At 42.8% G+C, this 14865-nt stretch overlaps 1 protein-coding gene across 3 annotated transcripts in view; it reads right to left on the bottom strand.

Annotated features, from left to right (window-relative positions):
• Positions 1 to 13713, bottom strand: part of AKAP8 (A-kinase anchoring protein 8) — a 41804-nt gene extending 28091 nt beyond the window's left edge. For 2 of the 3 annotated variants that reach the window (XM_074980076.1, XM_074980077.1), the window contains exons 1-3: positions 13627 to 13712; positions 2734 to 2772; positions 1659 to 1691 (exon numbers count right to left, since the gene is read on the bottom strand). In XM_074980076.1, coding sequence (XP_074836177.1) covers positions 1659 to 1691; positions 2734 to 2772; positions 13627 to 13645 — 91 coding nt within the window. In that variant the 5' untranslated portion in view covers positions 13646 to 13712. Of the gene's footprint in view, positions 1 to 1658; positions 1692 to 2733; positions 2773 to 13626 lie in introns of all 3 variants that reach the window. The other variant, XR_012642798.1, reaches the window with a different exon arrangement.
• Between the last annotated feature and the right edge of the window lie 1152 nt (positions 13714 to 14865).

The raw sequence follows: 14865 nt of genomic DNA, 5'->3' as shown, positions 1-14865 counted from the left end.
TTGGCATTCTCTTGCTCAGCAACATCTGCAATCTGACATGATTTTAGGGGTGTAGACAAGTTTCCTCTAGTCCCATAAAGATTGTTTGCAGCCACCTGTTCTGACTCCCAGTGTTCTGTGCTGCTATTTAGCTCTAATTTTCCCCTAAATGTCTAACAAACAGCCCAGTAGGCATGGGAAGTGTTAGTAATGCGTTGGACAATATTGACTTCTTGTGGTCCGGCAAATGCTCTCATTCAGCACCGGTCAGATCTCGACAGTACCAGACTAGAGAGGTTCAACTTGTACTAAAATCTGAGATGCCTATGCAACACCCACACAAGAACAAACACAATATTAACATATTAATATCCCTGTGTTAAGAAAATAAGCAGAAAATTTGTCTCATGAGTCAATTCTAGTTCTGACAAAATAAGCTGCCTTATAGCAATATAATGGCTGGACCTGGATTGTGGGGTCACTGCTCTACTTATGCAACACTGGATACAATTCATGCAAACCTAGCAACTCAGAATTTGAGATGTGAACGACAATATAAAGTTCTTGTCAAACACATAAGCTGACAGCTACAAACAATGCAAAGACGTATCAAGCCAGGGCCATGCTGGAGAAAATGCGTTTCTGAACCCTGTACTAAAAAGCAAAAACTTCCTTTCACAGCTCTTCCACCACTACTTCTGACCTGCAATATCTTTTACTATACCAATCTTAGGGCTCTAGTTAAGGGCTGCCCAATCAACATCAAGATACCTCCTCAAAACCCCCTCCATTCTATTATGCCCACAATAAATCTGACAACAAAGGCCACTGGCACATTGATGACACAGGACCAATACTGCCATTTCCTCGTACTGCCCCAGCTCTTAGCAATCTGTTGTCTCCTGTCTTATACTCAGACTGCAAACTGTTTGGGGCACACACCATCTTTTTGTTCTGTGCTTGTATAGCATCCAGCATAATAGTCTAGGCTTCTAGGCTCTATGAGAACACAAATGAGAAACTCATTTTTCTGTACAGACTTGACCAGAGATCTACAGCCCTCCACATTGCACAATTTCCTTTTTTCTCCCTAGTCTTCACTTTAAAAAGACAACTAAAACTCATTATTAATTCTAAACCCAACTCAAGGATTTATCATGGAAACAAAAACACACACCATTAGCAGAGGGGTTCTCAAACTCCACTGCGCCACAAACCCTTCTGAGAAAAATAATTGCTACAAGACCCCAGAAGAGTAGACTGACTCTGCCAGAGCTGCACCGTCATGGGCAGGGAACCAAAACCCTGAGCCTCATCACCCAGCAGCTTCCACCCCAGGCAGGGAAGTTCAGATTTTGATCTTGAGCCCTAGCAAGTTTTACCCTGACAATCCCATTATAATGAGCTTCTCTTAACCCACTGTGGAGTTCCCACCCACATTTGGAGAACTGCTCCTTAAGCAGATTAAATGAACACAATCAAGATGTGATTTTATGTCAAGAGCATAATTCAAGCTTTTGAGGGGAAAGATTTGTTACCCAGGCTCATCACATGTGGCAGAATGTCGGATCAAGGTACAAATGAGCAAACTGGAGAACAAGCTTCCATATTGTAACCAACTCAAGAAGTTGAACCGAGTAAAAATAAAAAACAAAAAATAGCATATTTATAACACATACCTTGCCAATTTGCTGCATTTGCTGCATAGGTACCTACAGGACGAAAAAACAAAAGCATTATTTCAACAATGAAAGATTAACTCAACAATACTCAGTTTACAAAAGGTCTGTGAATGTCACTCATTTTAATGCTGACAAAAAATTAGCTTTTTCTTTCATACTTACGAGAAAGGATCTCTGAAGTACTGTCTTATGACAGCATAACAAGTAATGGAGAATTAAACAGAAAATTGAATTATGAGGGAAATAGTTCAACAGAAAGGTGGCAATACATGAAATAATATTTTTCCCAATTTATGGTTCAAAAAGAAAATCTTTGTTGCCACTGCAATAAGTATAGAAATATTATTTAGCGCATTATCTTTAGATTACGTTCACCACCAAAGATCTAAAATTATCAGCTGGCTCCAGCTCTGTTAATACTCTTTCAAGGTAGGAAAACCCACAAAGAGGGAATGTAAAAGTGTAGAGTTACTTCACAGCCACAAATCAGCTCTCAAGTTTCTCAGCAGAGGTATTATGTCAGAAGCAACTGCAGAAGCCTGAAACTTCTTAAGAACTCCAGTTTCGACACTCTTATTGGCAAAACCAGAGAAAAAGCTTAAAAGTCAATATTTAATAAGACCAAAACATGCTTGAAAACATCTCTTTCTTATATCTCTTTGATTCAGATTGAGGACAAGAGGAGGGCTATAAATTAGTCAAGTAGTCGGACCCTGATATAGCAAACACCTGGGCATATGTTTCACTTTACTACATTATGCTGCCCACTGAATAGCGTCCATATGTTCCTAAATCACTGGCTTGGTCTGAAAAGCGACCTTTCAATATTAAGAACCTAGGAGTATGATGGGGAGGTGGAAGGACACACAACACCACAGAAAAGGTATGAGCAATCCTTGGAAAAACTGAACTGAACATTAACAACATTTATTCAATGGGATTATATAGGAGGCTAAAAGCCAAAGGGACATCACATTTTTAGTCACAGAACATTAGAAAAGAAAAGGAATAAAGTTATTTTTCAAAAAATACATTACAAGCTGATGTGGAGAATTGTAACTGTGAAACTTACCTTGAGCGTTGGTGGCCACAGTGCTCCAGGTGCCATAACCTGCAGAAATACACACATTAAATTACCTTTAAAAGACTTTCAAAACAAAAAAGCAGTCAAGTAGCACTTTAAATACTAGCAAAATAATTACTCGACTGCTTTTTTGTTTTGATAGTATATAGACTAGCACGGCTCCCTCTCTGTTATTTTTAAAAGACTTGCTACTCTTTCCATGATTGAAAAAAGTATCCAAAAGAGTACTGCTACTTTGAAAAAAAATGTAACTATGTAAAAGTGAAAGTATCCTTCTGGAAAACTACGACCATATTGTGGTTAATTGTACTCAAATATCCAGAAGTAAAAAGGAGCTGTTCAATGGAAATCTATGGTTAACTACCTGAGTTATCATACAGAATCATTATTTCTCATGTATGCATCACACACACACAAATATATATGCATATACATGTATAAAATGTGCACATATATGTATACATGTATAAAACATGTATATTAAACGTATGCACGTGTGTGTGTATCATAGAATGTTACAACTGGAAGTGACCTCAACCGATCATCCAGTCCCCTGCCCTCTCAGTAGAGCCAAGCATCGTCTATAACAGGGATGTCCAACATGCTGCCCATGGGCAGCGATGAAGATTCTACAACCATGATATGCAATTTATTCCAGTGCTTAATCACCCTGACAAGTAAGAATTTTTCAATGTCTAACCTAAACTTCCACTGCTGCAATTTAAGACCATTGCTTCCTGTCTTACTTTCAGAGGCCAAGGAGAATAACTTATCTCCTTCCTCCTGGTAACACCTTTTTAGGTACTTGAAAATTGCTATTATGTCTCCGCTGAGCCTTCTCATTTCCAAACTAAACAAACCCAATTCTTTTAATCTTCCCTTATGTGTCATATTTTCTAGACCTTTATCATTATAGCTGCTCTTCTCTGGACCCTCTCCAATTTCTCCTCATCTTTCCTGAAATATAGTGCCCAGAACTGGACACAGTACTCCAAACTGAGACCTAATCTGTGCAGAGTAGAGCAGAAGAAAGACTTCTCATGTCTTGCTCACTACACTCCTGCTAGTGTATCCCAGAATTATGTTTGGTTTTTTGCAAATGTCACGCTGTTCACTCATACCTCGTGTGTCTTCCACTATGAGGCATATACCCTTTTCTGCAGTATTCCATCCTAGGGAGTCCCTTCCCATTTTGTATGAATGAAACTGATCATTCCTCCCTAAGTGGTACACTTTGTATTTGTCCTTATTGGACTATTTTCTTCAGACCATTTCTCCAGTTTGCCCAGATCACTTTGGATTCTAGCCCTATCCTCAAAAGCACTTGCAACCTCTCCCAGCTTGGTATCATCTGCAAACTTGATAAGTGTACTCTCTATGCCATTATCTAAATCATTTATGAAGATACCGAACAGAACTGGCCTCTGACTGACCACTGATAACTACTCTCTGTGAACAGTTCTCCAACCAGTTATTTACCCACACGTGTATTATGCACACAGAAAAGTAACAGAGCGATAGTAATGTTAGTCTATATACTATCAAAACAAAAAAGCAGTCCAGTAGAAGTTTAAAGACTAACAAAATAATTTATCAGACCTGGTCTGAAGAGCAAGGGAGAATTCAAGAGTAAATTCGGAGGGGAGAGGTGGGTGGGAGTGGGTGCAGCAGCTGACCCAGGCTGAGAGAGCTGTGTGGGTTGATACTTGATTAAATTACTTCATTTTGTTTTCTGATGCATGTTAGTGTTTGGGTGTTTTGTTTTGTTCTGTATGGATAATTTTTTAAAGAAAAAAGCTCACAACCCAGTAAATTATTTTGTTAGTCTTTAAAGTGCTACTGGACTGCTTTTTTGCTTTGATGTTTATGCACACATATACTATACATTTATATTTCAAATATGGAATTTAAATATAGTTGCAGCCTTCACTTATAAAGCTTAAAAGTGACCAAATTAAATATAGGAGTTAAATTACAGAAATTTCAGATTACCAGGATATGCACTGGGATTGGGGCTGCTTCGACCTAGCTGGAACACTCTTGCCCACAGTGTGCCCAGGACCACTAAGGACAGGGACTGCTTTGGCCCAGCTGAAGCTGCTATGGCCAAGTGGGCGCTCCCAGGCTGGGATGCTGCAAATGAGCGTTGCTCTGTCTGCACTGGAGTGCCAGCCACCCACAGCGATGCTGCAGTCAGGGATGTTCCAGCCAGGCCAGAGCAGCCCTGGTCCTTAGCATGCCACGAGCAGGGGCACCCCAGTCATCCCACCACAATCTGTTTCATCAGTTAACTGGTTAAACTTATCATTTAACCAGTTAACCAATTACATGGGATTTTACATCCCTAGTCAGCGGTGGGAGGTAGGGTGGTGGAGCAAGTTGAGGGTGGAGTGTCTGGGAGGCTGAAGGAGTGAGCTGGAGGTAGAGTGTCTGGCCAAGACAGAGCATGCAAGAGCAAGGGAGAATTCAAGAGTAAATTCGGAGGGGAGAGGTGGGTGGGAGTGGGTGCAGCAGCTGACCCAGGCTAAGAGAGCTGTGTGGGTTGACACTTGATTAAATTACTTCATTTTGTTTTCTGCTGCATGCTAGTGTTTGGGTGTTTGGTTTTGTTCTGTACTGACAATTTTTTAAAGAACATTTTCATAGGTGTTCCGCATAAAAAGTACTATTGTTTGGTGTTCCATGGTCTCAAAAGGTTTAAGAAAAATATATCCCACAAGGGCAGCCTAACAAAGATTACTTTAATAAAACAATTATAATATGAAAAGATAAAGTAAATTTCTCTAAGTTGTTCTGTAGTTCTTAGTTATGTTGCTATAGCAAAATAGGAACTATAAAGGTTAAAAGTCAAAGTTTGTAAAATGGGTCCTCTCTACAAGTTTTGATGTTCACATTTCACCATTTTTCACGAATCATGACCAAATTTTCTCTCTTCAGTTTAAGCAATTCTCTCAAGATGAACAAGTTTAGATACGTTCACTTAGCAGTTAGTTAAAAAAAAAAACACATTAGAATTAGGCTGCTCATGGGACACTGCATGGAAGGTTTAAATCCTATCAAAATACAAAAATATATTCTTAATAAAACTTGAAACCTATATACAGTATAGTACTCAGATACATAAAAAACTAGGAGTCTGTGTTTCTAAGTCCATCGCTTTAGCAAACAAACTAATCCTGTTACAAGAAAGAAAATATAAAAGAGAAAAAAAAAGAGCAAATATTGTAAAACTTGGAGAGCTCAAATCAAATCAATCCCTGTTCTTCTATGCACTGTCTCTATTAAGACTGTCAGACAAAAATTGGAAGCAGAAACAGAGCCCCCGAGAAGAAAGTGACTTGCCTATGCACACATCAGGTTAACAGAGACAAAAAAGGACCTCAAGTCTGCAGTCCCAGGCATAGCACCTAGTCACAGGACTACAATGCTGTAATACGAGGGGAGGGCGCAGCACAATTAGCTGCTGGAACTCAGGCTCATCCATCTTATTAAAAATATTGAAGTAGGTTACTGTTTTCATGTGTGCGTATTCACATTTATATACTACTTTAAATAAAGTATTTACATTCTCAATACTGATAGCAGAAAGGAGGGTTTTCTTCATATGAATATAACCCAAATTTCACTCCATTTTGATTATATCAGACAGGCGGAGGGGGCCATGCAAAGTGGGGCCCAACATAAAAAGTTTGCTCACCGCGATGTAATACATAGCCAATTGGCTTGCGCATTAAAAATCTCCAGCATAGGTTTAATACAAATGTCAAATAAAAGCTTGGTTAATAGCATATGCAGAACACGGAACACCCGAACAGGCGTAAGTAGCTCTACAATAAACCCTGCAATCGTCCTCAGCTTTGACACAGTTATAGTTTGCAGAGGCTATTGGCCTAGCACATAACAATGGCTAGACTACATACTGGAACCATACCAAACCACCAAATTAAAAATGAAAGTTGTAATGAGTTCTATTAGACACAAACTAGTATGCACCTAAATGTCTTGACAAACTCTAACAAGGCATTCCTTACAGACACTGTGAATCTAACATTCTACTTATATCACTGGATAAATCCAGATTACACAAAGAACTAATAAGCATTTTCTAACCCATATTAAAACCGATTTAAGAAGGCAACAATTAACAGTTCAGCACCAGGTTTGAAAGCACCTGCCTAGTACAACGTTTCTTAAATCTTTTGAGACAACGGAACACCAAACAATTATGTTTTTATGAGGAACACCTATGAAAATTCTCTCCCCCTACCAAGAAAACTGTTAGACTCCCCCCCCCAAAAAAAACCCCCCACAAACGGCAACATATATAGCAAAAACAAAATGAAGTAATTTAATCCCACGTGATAAAGTAGTAACATTGTATCTGGACTTAGTAACACAAACTATACATTATCAGTATATGATATCACAAAAGTGTTGGATACTCATGGCACACCTAGAATTACATACATTAATAAAATGTGAGGTGGTAGATACAGATACACAGCCTCTCGGGGTGTCCTCTTTTTTGAGATTTCAAACACGGTAACCCTAGGCACACCTGCAAGTTGTTCACAGAACACCAGCAATCCACAGAACAGTGAAATCAGAAGACTAAGCACTAACACATTTATTAATGACTTAGTAAGAACAAATAGTAACAGAGAGGGAACCGTGCTAGTCTATATACTATCAAAAAAAAAAAAAAAGAGTAAAAAGAGGGCCAGGAAAAAACTGGGGGGAAGTTCAAATCAATATCTAAGATGCCTATATACCAATGCAAGAAGTATGGGTAATAAGCAGGAAGAACTGGAAGTGCTAATAAATACATACAACTATGGTATCATTGGCATCACAGAAACTTGGTGGGATAATACACGATTGGAATGTTGGTATTGAAGGCTACAGCCTGGTTAGGAAAGACAGACAGGGAAAAAAGGGGGCAGGTGCTGCCTTATATATAAAAAATGTACACACTTGGACTGAGGTGGAGATGGACATAGGAGATGGACGTGTTGAGAGTCTGTGGGTTAGTTTAAGAGGGGTAAAAAACAAGGGTGATGTCCTGTTAGGAGTCTACTACAGGCCACTTAACCAGGTGGAAGAGGCTGATGATGCTTTTTTTAAGCAACTAACAAAATCATCCAGAGCCCAGGATTTGGTGGTAATGGGGGACTTTATCTATCCAGATATATGCTGGGACACTAATACAGCAGGGCACAGATTATCCAGTAAGTTCTTAGACTGCATTGGAGACAATTTTTTATTCCAAAAAGTTGAAAAAGCCACCAGGGAGAAACTGTTCTGGATTTGATTTTAACAAATAAGGAGGACTTGGTCGAGAATTTGAATGTGGGAGGCTGCTTGGGTGAAAGTGATCATGAAATCATAGAATTCACAATTCTAAGGACTGGTAGGAGGGAAAATAGCAAAATAGAGATGATGGATTTCAGGAAGGCAGATTTTGGTAAACTGAGAGAGCTGGTAGGTAAGATCCCATGGGAGGAAAAACTGAGGGGAAAAACAACTGAGGAGAGTTGGCAGTTTTCCAAAGAGACGTTATTAAGGGCCCAAAACCAAGCTATTCCCCTATGTAGGAAAAATAGTAAATATGGGCAAAGACCGCCTTGGCTTAACAAGGAGATCCTGAATGATCTCAAACTAAAAAAGGAATCCTATAAAAAATGGAAACTAGGACAAATTACAAAGAATGAACATAGGCAAATAACACAGGAATGCAGGAGTAAAATTAGAAAGGTTAAGGCACAAAATGAGCTCCAACTAGCTACAGGCATAAAGGGTAACAAGAAGGCCCTTTACAAATATATTAGAAACAAGAGGAAGACCAAGGACAGGGTAGGGCCATTGCTCAGTGAGGAGGGAGAAACAGTAACAGGGAACTTGGAAATGGCAGAGATGCTTAATGACTTCTTTGTTTTGGTCTTCACAGAGAAGTCTGAAGGAATGCCTGACATAGTGAATGCTGGTGGAAGAGGGGTAGAGTTAGTTTTTGAATTAAAAAAAGAACAAGTTAAAAACCATTTGGAAAAATTAGATATCTGCAAGTCATAGAATCATAGAACACTAGGACCGGAAGGGGCCTCGAGAGGCCATCGAGTCCAGTCCCCTGCCCCGACGGCAGGACCGACCACTATCTACACCATCCCTGATAGACATCTATCTAATCTGTTCTTAAATATCTCCAGCGAGGGAGATTCCACAACCTCCCTTGGCAACTTATTCCAGTACTTGACCACCCTGACAGTTAGGAACTTTTTCCTAATGTCCAACCTAAACTTCCCTTGCTGCAGTTTAAGTCCATTGCCTCTTGTTCTCTCCTCAGAGGCCAAGAAAAACAAGTTTTCTCCCTCCTCCTTATGACACCCTTTAAGATATCTGAAAACCGCTATCGTGTCCCCCCTCAATCTTCTTTTTTCCAAGCTAAACAAGCCCAATTCTTTCAGCCTTTCTTCATAAGTCATGTTCTCCAGGCCTTTTATCATTCTAGTTGCTCTTCTCTGGACCTTCTCTAATTTCTCCACATCTTTCTTGAATTGGGGTGCCCAGAACTGGACACAATATTCCAGCTGAGGCCTAACCAGCGCAGAGTAGAGCGGTAGAATGATTTCTCGTGTCTTGTTCACAACACACCTGCTAATGCATCCCAGAATCATGTTTGCTTTTTTTGCAACAGCATCACACTGTTGACTCATATTTAACTTGTGATCTACTAGAACCCCTAGGTCCCTTTCTGCTGTACTCCTTCCTAGACAGCCTTTTCCCATTCTGTATGTGTGAAACAGATTATTCCTTCCTAAGTGCAGCACCTTACATTTATCTTTATTAAACTTCATCCTGTCACCAGGGCCTGATGAAATGCATCCTAGAATCCTCAAGGAGCTGATAGAAGAGGTAGCTGAGCTGTTAGCTCTCATTTTTGGAAAGTCACGGGAGACAGGAGAGATTCCAGAAGACTGGAAGAGGGCAAATATAGTGCCCATCTACAAAAAGGGGAATAAGAACAACCCAGGAAATTACAGGCCAGTCAGCTTAACTTCTGTGCCAGGAAAGGTAATGGAGCAGGTAGTTAAAGAAGTCATCTGCAAGCACTTGGAAGGTGGTAAAGTGATAGGGAACAGCCAGCATGGTTTTGTAAAAAACAAATCATGTCAAACCAACCTGACAGCTTTTTTTGACACGATAACGAGACTCGTAGATAGGGGAGAAGCAGTGGATGTGGTATAGCTAGACTTTAGTAAGGCATTTGATACGGTCCCGCATAATATTCTTATCGACAAACTAGGCAAGTCCAACTTAAATGGGGCTGCAATAAGGTGGGTGCATAACTGGCTGGCTAATCGTACCCAGAGAGTAGTTGTTAATGGTGCTCAATCCTGTTGGAAAAGCATAACAAGTGGGGTTCTGCAGGGGTCTGTTTTGGGACCAGTTCTGTTCAGTATCTTCATTAATGATTTGGATATTGGCATAGAAAGTACGCTTATTAAGTTTGCAGATGATACCAAGCTGGGAGGGGTTGCAACTACCTTGGAGGATAGGGTCATAATTCAGAATGATCTAGATAAATTGGAGAAATGGTCTGAAGTAAACAGGATACTTTTCCTGACGCAGGATGCCAAGTGTCTGCTACAGAATGGTCTCTCCACTCCTTTCTAGTATTAAACCACGAAATTTACTGAAAATCTGTTTTTCTATGTGGAAATGACAAATAGAGTATAATCAAACTCAACTAAAGAGAAACATTCCCTCCCCATGGTAAAAATAATGAAAACTTTATATTACTTACCTTACGAAAAGATAAACATACCCATTTTACGGACAGACAACTTTCCAAGAGTCAGAAGCGAGATGTTGACACTCCAATTTGACCACTTTAAGAGCTTACTATTTATCTTAGAGAGATTAGGGGGTTACTTGTTTGCAGTGTTAACATCCATATGGCTAGAGTCCTGCATATCTGTGAATAGTGGAGCAGATACCTACATAGGGCTTTCTCCCCTCTCCATGTCTGGCCACCTAGCATGGAAGGAGGAAAGAGACTAGGACTCAGGCAAGCACCTGCATTGCCAGAAGAGAAGGCACACAACAAGGTCCTAAATCTCCTTGCAGGAAGTCCTGAAAACTAGCCCTGTCCAACCCGCCTCTCCACCCATCTGGTGAGTACCTGTAGGAACCTGAGCCCTGGGCTAGCTGAGGAGATTCAGCTGCCCACCCCATATACTGTTCTGTGTTGCCAGGAAGTGCAGCTGAGAACATACATGGGGAGGTGACCATTTCCAGGAAAGGATGAGGGCTCCCAGCAAATTAATAAGTTTTCCTGCTTGAAGGCTATGGCTACGTGGTGAGCGTTATTTCGGAATACAAAAGTTGACACCATCAACCAAGGATTGAACAGAGACTGGGAGCGGCTGGCCCACTAGAAAAGTAGTTTCTCCGCTCTTGATGTTCACAACTCCACATTAACTGCTGATAATGTGCCACGTTCTCCGTGACTGAACAGACCTTGTCAACTCTGGCCCTCCCCTTGACTGAGACTACCTCTCTAAACCCTCCCAATCATGCCTCTGACAAAGCAGATTTTTGCCCACAAAAGCTTATGCTCCAAAATATCTGTTAGTCTATAAGGTGACACAGGACTTCTTGTCGTTTCTGACAATACAGACTAACTCGACTACCCCTCTGATCTTTATTTCCAAATTTTTAACAGTGAGGGTGATTAATCACTGGAACAATTCACAAAGTGTTGTGGTGGATTCTCCATCGCTGCCCATTTTGAAATCAAAGTTGTATGTTTCTTTAAAAAAAAGATCTGCTCTAAGAACTATTTCAGGGAAGTTCTGTGACCCGTGTTATGCAGGAGGCAGTGACCCCTTCCATTCTTGAATCCAGGAGTCTGTGACAAAGCTATTTCTCAGATGCAACCTCCCTGTTTCATATGAAACAATTTATTCACAAACTACAAATCATATTCATCATCTTTCGTTTTATCAATGGAACAGTGTGCAAAGTCAACTGCAGTCTGCTTGTGATACATTCTTTGCCATCTACTAATGAAAATGGTCTCCACTAAGAACTTTGCAGCTATTAAAAGAAAATCAACATTTTTTCCCCCACAAGGAAGCATTCTGAACTATCCCATACTCAGCTGCATTTCAATCCAGGTATTGGGGACAACACCACAGAAAACTGACACTGAATCAGGAGAAGACAACGGGTGACAACATGCACAAGGATTAAAAAATAATGTGAAGTTTAAGGAACTTGATATGTATAGTTTTAACAATTTGGCCCAGTGCTGTGGCAAAACGTAATGGCACAAAAAGATAATTCAAGATAGGCTGTGATACATTCAGTGGTTTAAGAAGAAACTTAAAATAAGACATTCTAATGTTAGGGCACAGGGCACGTTTTATTTCTCTCTCTCTCTTTTTTTTTTTTAAACACACATATTAGGTAAGAATATACAGGTCAACTGCTGACATCTACCATCATGGTGAGACGTGACTATGCTTCACAGCTACTTACCATTGTCCTAACATCAAAGTAGACACATAGCAAGGTACACTAATATCAATAAAGTGGTAGTCTTTGGACTAAAACAAAAAAGGTATTATCTCAGTTTTAACTACCTTCTTTTTGAATTTCACCCATCCACCCTCTACTGCATACACAGAGATTTGTTTTTGTACTAACAAAGGGAAAGTGTTAGCTTGCACATACACTCAAATAAATACACATTAAACTATATCACCTGAAGATCCTGGCAGCAAAATTATCACTGAAGAAAATTCGCTAGAGTTCCATTAAGCATATTCTGTCACTAGGGGGACTAAGTGGCAAGATCTCAGAACATGCAAATGCTGGTACACAGCTGAGACCCAACACCATCGCAAACCGAAAGAATTTCCTTGTCAGGGCTAGAGCTCTTGGCATTGTGCTCCCTCCTCGTTACCAGCATCTTCTTTTCACAGCCGGGAGTAGGTATGACAAACCCTAAGCTTGAAACACCACCACCCTCAACTTCAACCACCCCAGACGTTCTTCTCCACAGAACAGGAAGCTATTACATGGCTATGGGAGGGGAGCCTGAGGCTAGGCAGAAGGTCGAAGGGAAGAGCCGCAGCGCTCATTGCTGGGGTGAAGCAAGAGTAGCGCGTATAGGTGGGGAGCGAGCCAAAGAACTGCGCTGGGGCACGGGGGCAGGGGGTGGCTGTCGGGATGTCTCTACGGAAAGGGTGGCGCTCTTGAGCCAGGCCCGAGCTACGGGGTGGGCGGGGAATACTCCCGTAAACAGCCCTACGAAGGCTGAGGGGCCGCGGCCGCGCAGCACGTAGGGCCGCACTGGAGAGAACAAGCGGCTGCAGGTTCCCATGGAACATCAAACAGAGAGAGGACCGCGCAGGGAACAGAGGCCGCGGAGCCGCGCACACGCAGCGAGGGGCGGGCGGGCGAGCGAGCGGCCGCCATTTTGTGTCGTCTTCAGAAATGAGACTCGCTCCATTTCAAACCCCGGGAGAGAGAGGGAGACGTTCCCTTCCCCCTTTCCCTATCCCCCACAGGGGCCCTGCCTGCTCCCCGCGCCACAGTCACCGTGGGGAGGGGGAACAACCCAACCCCTCCACAACACCCTTCCCTACCCCACCAATTCGCGGGGCCCCTCACCGAAGGGCGGGTCCAACAGCCAATCAAACTCGCCATTCCACACGGTAGGCAGGGTTAGTACTGTCCGGCGATAGGTTGCACCCCACTCTCCCAGTAAACAGGGTCAGCGGAACGAGGTGAGCAGCCGGAGGGTCCACCCGCAATGCCCTAGCGCTCGCCACATTACCCAGACTTCATACCGCCCTGGCCGATCGCTTTACTTACCACCGTATCCCTGATCCATGCTTCCCTACACCTTCTGCCAACTCCAACGGCTCCTCCGCACTGCACACCCTTCCGCTGACTACGCAGGCGTCACACGCCCGTCATCCATTGGCTACTGCCGAAGTCGCGTGCCGCCCATAAAACATCCTATTGGGTGTACTTCCGAGTTCCGCCCCCACTTCTCACTCATTGGTGAGACTCTGAGAAACTCGGAGAAAGCACAGCCATCCTCCCTACTTCCGTTGGTTTGTGTTTCGTAGCCGCTTCGCAGTTCGAGTGATCCGATTGGCCCAGACGAGGTTTCCTCGGGTGACCTAGAGCGTTCGCCTTGGCCCATTTCTGTGCTGTTAACTGTCAGTCAATCGGCCGCCGGCCTCAGGGTCTGCGGCTCGTGGAAGGTGAGAGGCCGCCATATTGGAAATCCGAGGAGTGGTTCATGGAGCAAGGGGCTGATGTTCCGTCGCCCTCCCCCTCCCCCAGCCTACTTCTCCAGGTGGGGGCTTCTTGTGCCCGGACGATGAGCGAGACGTAGCGGGCAAGAAGCAGGAAGGAGGAGGCTGGGTTGTGTGGAAATGGCTGGGACTGCCGTAGGGCACACGAGTGGGGGATGGGTACAGAGGATGGGCTGTGCCCTGCCATCAGCAACAGACACGCGTGACTCTCCTAGGCTGTGGTGATGGTTGCAGTGCCCAGAGTCTTGCTGAGCCTGTGGCTGAGGGCTTACACCGGCCATGTCTGAGCCAGCAGTGCAGCCCAAGAGCTTGCTTGGTCCTAAGCTGTAGCTTGGGGACTTCATCTGGACAGGGTGGGAAGACTTGCACATGCCAGCGAGGCTGAGACCTGTGCTACTGGTAGTTAGGGTCACCCAAGATAGGTCAAAAGATAGGGGCCAAAGAGCTGTTCATCACTTCTAGACTGTGAGGGTAGATAACAGGACTTTTGTGACCCTAAGAACATCTCAGTGCCAGAGGAGAAGGGGCTCACTGTTACCTAGTAGTGAGTTTCAAATATCTGCACCAGTTTATCTCAGTAACGGCCATATAGGACAAAAGTGCCAACCTTTATAGGGCTGGGGACTGCATGGCAAGGAAAAGGTGGGTGCTCAGCACTCACCAGTCAGCCGTTGATGACAGGTAGTACGAGGCATGGGTGAGAGGTGAAGAAGGGACATGGCTTTGGGGGAAAGGGCAGGAAGAAGAGGAGAGAGAGGGGCCTTGAGGGAAGGAATGGCATGGGGGT

The sequence above is a fragment of the Carettochelys insculpta genome, chromosome 29, assembly GCF_033958435.1.
Source record: "Carettochelys insculpta isolate YL-2023 chromosome 29, ASM3395843v1, whole genome shotgun sequence".
NCBI lineage: Eukaryota > Metazoa > Chordata > Testudines > Carettochelyidae > Carettochelys > Carettochelys insculpta.
Note: the sequence above shows the minus strand (reverse complement) of the source record. Positions and strands in the feature narration are given on the sequence as shown.